The following is a 4,441-nucleotide window of genomic DNA, read 5'->3' on the forward strand; positions in this document are numbered from 1 at the left end:
ACAGCCAAGTTGGTGATCTCGGCAGCAACGCCAGTGTAGGATGTCCACTCTCATGAGTCAGAGCAATAAATCCTGGGCACACCTTTTGATTTTATTTATTTAATCTCCTGCTATTGTCACCCCAGTCTCTTCTCATTTTTAAAGTTGCAGGAAATAATTCATATCATTTAAATCCTTCCTTTTCTACAAATGGAACTGCTGTTGTAGGCATTACTTCATGTTCTAATGTTTTGTTGGAAATAGCTGTTACCTACATAAGTACTTTCTTATTCTTGAAGTAAGCATATATATAAGCCTTCAGTGTAGCATAGTTCTAATATTCCCAACTCCTCTTAGTTTGCTTTAAGAGGAACAACAGTAACTTTGGGGAGGAAGAGACAAAAATTAAGTTAAGTTTCTAGACACTGTATTTTCACTCAGTACCATCTCTACAATTTTCCCTCCTGTTCTGGAGGAGTAATTTCTTCCCTCCAGTTTGTACTTTTGCCAAGAGGTGTCAAAACTGCTAAAAAAAAAAGCTTAAAAAAAGCTTGAATTTGATTAATATAGAGAAACAAGACTTTGCCTGACTGATAATAAAACTGATAAATGACATTTGAATTACTTGTAGCAGTAATTTATTACATAAAATATCTTTTATTTGACATGCGATTAGTTGCTGGAAGCATCACTCAATCTGACTAGTTTAAACATGCTCTAAAATGAACCCCCAGTAAAAAAACAGGGCTGTCTGCTGTTGGCATTATGAAATACACTAATCCAGCAGTGAGGACAAAAATCTGACTTTAAATATTTAAATGATTAATTGGGTTTATATTTTTTTTTACCTTTCTAACCCCTATAATTACAAGCAAACTCAGGGGAGTTTCTAAGCAAGGTGTGCAAAGCTGCCTCCTCCTCATCCAGTTCATCACCAGTGTTCTTCCCCGTGGTGTTCATGGTCTCCATTTATAGGGGTTGTGCAGATTTTACACCTGCTTAAAAATCAGCTCCAGTGACTGCTTTTCTTGCCATTTGGATCTTCTTCTCCCACCCTTGTGTCTTCATTACGTGGGAGGCTGTAGAATACAGGCTGGTTTCTCTTACAATTAAAAATGGTACCTAGAATCCAGAGTCTTTTTTTCCCCTGATGCCTTTCCATGGCTTCACTGTTTGCTCATGGAAAACCACCTCTTCTAGCCTCAGTTTCTACAACTTAAATGTGGGTACTAGTGATGCTGACCTTACTCAGATGCATGAGGCCTAATGAACTGATACCAGGAAAGTTAATTGTGAGATGAATGGGGATCTTAAAAACAGCGTTTACTCTGGAGGTTCAATGCACAGTTGCTTCTGTGGAAAGCAAATATACTTACACAAAACACAGACATACAGCTGGAGAAAATACCTGCATCCCTTCCATTTGCCTTTTGAGGGTCTCTTATGTGGAATCGTTTGTTACTTCCCCCGTGTCTAAACTGGAGAGTTACTGGGCATGTTTTTTCACTTTCTCTGAATTCTGTTCCAGTTTTACAAGTGGGAAATTGAGGATATGCAAAGAAGTAAGTGAAAGCACTGAGGTTACAGCTGAGAAACTTCTAGCCCTCTCTCCTCCCCATGTTTTAGATTAGAGTATTGGAGAGAAAAAGGAAGATTGAGTGTGGATTTTAGGCAGAGCTGTGACATTCTTCATAACATTGTAAAGTTGATGTGGTCAATGCAGAGCCTTTACTGTGTCCCTCACTCACTTTTCCTCTCCACCCCCCTCACTTTTTTTTTGCCACAAGACAGAATTATTTCACACATCTCTAAAATGAGTAAAATGGCATTTCAGCTTCTTGTCTTTATAGACTCTCTGAACTTTAGGAAAGATCATTCTGGTCCCTTTTCATTAATAATGAAAACCAGGGGGCAATAAAATGTTCTTAGCTCAAGCATTATAGGAATGGAGGGAGAGATGAGTGAGGTGAAAGGGCAAAGCAGACAGGGTCCTACAGGTGTGTCTGCTCTCTGCTCAGAGGTCACTGCAGCAGGGAGGTACTTAGGGACAGCCAGTCAAGGACTGCTATGGACAGGGCACCGTCAGACCCACAGACCCTGACATTAATGAACCCTTTACAATAGGCAATTCAGCCTGGAGATGCATTGTCATAGAAGGGGATAACTTCAGTCACAAGTTCAAAGCAGAGAACTGGACAACCAAGAGACTTCAGATACCAGAAATGACAGTGGAAGCAGAGTAAGGAGGGAAAAGTGGGGTGGGTGACTGGGGTGTGCAGCAAGATTAGCCAGAGATCATTTTAAATCCTGACATGTACACAGCCAGTTACTGCAGCTTAGCTGATGTGTGTTAACTCATTAAGTTAAAAAGTTATGATAATTTGGTCATGTGCCTAAGCTCCAAAACTGCAACTGCAGCAACCCAAAATACTCCTGGTGACACTACTCACCACTTCTCACAGAACTGCTTTAATTTGTTCAGATTCTAACCAGTGGATAATTTGAGGAGCTGTGTCCTAAAACGTTGCAAGATGCTATGAGTGCCAGTATTTGAGAGCCAGTGCCTGCTTATAGAGCCTTAGGGGTGGGATTTCATTCTTGCAATGAAATGCCTGTAGAAGATCTCAGCAACAGAAAAACTGGCAGTAGGTGAGCAAAGTGGAAAGGAGAGAAGCTTCCAGCCAGTTCAGCCTCCCTTTGAAAGCCTAAATTGAAACTTTGGAGAAGTGAATGCATTTCTGAGACACTGCAGGTCACATGTAGATTTGGATCTGTCTGTTTGGAGACTGTACACCGGCCTCCACCTCATCAGTTCTGCCCACATCCTGCCACTGAACTTTAGGAAAGATCACTTTGCATCCTCTTTGTTATTAAAGAAAACCGGGGGCAGTACAAGATTTGTTAAGGGAACTGCGAGGGAGGTAAAAGGATAAAGCTGGTGGAAAACTACAGGTATCTTCTGATTCTCCTTGAAGGAGAGGAGCACACCGGAGCTTTGCTTTGCTCTGTGGAGTCTCTCAGCTTCTGTGCAGAATTGTGTGTTAAATAGCTCAAGCTTTTATCCTCTTCTTTACCTCTCTCTGTAGATATTTAATTGCGTATTTTCTTTTTGCTGTTTATGTGTGTTTTGGTCTCTGTTTGTAATTCAGGCTTGAAAGACATTGGCTCATAATTGCTGATGCAGTGTTCATAAACCCATCAACTGCCCTGAATAGATTCCTCTTCTTTCTCAAAACCCTGCTTTCTTTTTTTCTGCATTCTTCTGGATCTCTGGCTCTGTCCCCATTTTCAAAGATGATGATAGTGGAGAACAAGAGGTGTTCAAGTAATGAGTTAACCTTAGCTAGTACTAACACTGCAGACAGTATCTGGGGGAAGTGCAGGCAAAACCAGTTTGATGGAACTTTTAAAGTGCTGCTGTGATTTGCGTCTCTTTGACACTTTTGCAAGGCCATTGTCAGTGCTGGAGGTTTGGACAGATGTTTCAGTGTCCTAAGGCCAGAAGCCTGCACACTGTACCTGAGGGACTACCAGCGTCCTAATTCCCTCTGCTCAGTAAATCCGTGCCTGCTAAGAAACAGCAGAACTGGCATTATTCATTGCACTCTGATAAAATAGGAATGAAAATGATGTCATCTACAGTTCTGACTATGCTTATTTCTTCATTTTGGCCTTTAGGTCCACCTGGCTCCAGATGGCGAGATTATGGAGCTTTGGCTATTATAATGGCAGGAATTGCCTTTGGGTTCCACCAGCTGTACAAGGTAATATCTCCCTCACTTCTCTTACACTGTGCTCTGAGGGAAAAATGTTCTGCTGCTCGTGTCCACATGATCATGTTGGGTCCAAGTTGCTGAAGCATCTCTGCTCTTACTGGCATTGCCATTGGTGTATGCGAGAAATGTAGACACCCAACATGAAAATGCAGTCAAGAAGTGGCAAGCAAACAAAGCTACATCTTACAGTGGATGCTAGAAACAGGGTCATTTTCATTGTGTATATATATTTTGGGATTTTTTAAGTTGAGGAAACTGAGCACAGTTCAGTAAAAGGATTCTCCCAGCAGTGACCAGCAGGCATTACTGCCACAGCCCCAGTCTAATGATTTGCCCACTGATGATCCTGCACCATGGGTAGGAAAGAACCTTCTTTGACCGATCAGAACACTGGAAAGAAGGTGCTAATTTCCAGGCCTGCCATATATCCTGTAGTTCTGTTCCAGTGTGCTTAGAACAAGGTAGAACAAGAGTGTGTCTGCTTGTGTATTGTAGAGACAGCAGCCCCTTCTTATTTCTTGTGCAATGTTCCTCCAATTGAACATACTTTTTCACTCTGGGTTGCTTTCCAGCAGTGTGGTAAGTGACATTAGATACTGTCTTTGGTAAACAATCGTATTCTGTGGCTACGTAGAAAGACATTAGTGGTTGAAATCAACATAGCAGAGTGTGAAGAGCTTTGGTTC

General features: G+C 41.6%; 1 protein-coding gene across 1 annotated transcript in view; it reads left to right on the top strand.

Moving 5' to 3' along the window:
• The window catches only part of PEX14 (peroxisomal biogenesis factor 14), a gene marked incomplete at its 5' end in the record, with an annotated part of 38,989 nt that overhangs the window by 26,131 nt on the left and 8,417 nt on the right, over positions 1–4,441 (top strand). The window contains one exon of the mRNA XM_010024857.1: positions 3,658–3,743. Within this exon, the coding sequence (XP_010023159.1) occupies positions 3,658–3,743 (86 nt within the window). The remainder of the gene's footprint in view (positions 1–3,657; positions 3,744–4,441) is intronic.

Source organism: Nestor notabilis, unplaced genomic scaffold, assembly GCF_000696875.1.
Source record: "Nestor notabilis isolate BGI_N333 unplaced genomic scaffold, ASM69687v1 scaffold10972, whole genome shotgun sequence".
In the NCBI taxonomy this organism is placed as follows: Eukaryota; Metazoa; Chordata; class Aves; order Psittaciformes; family Psittacidae; genus Nestor; species Nestor notabilis.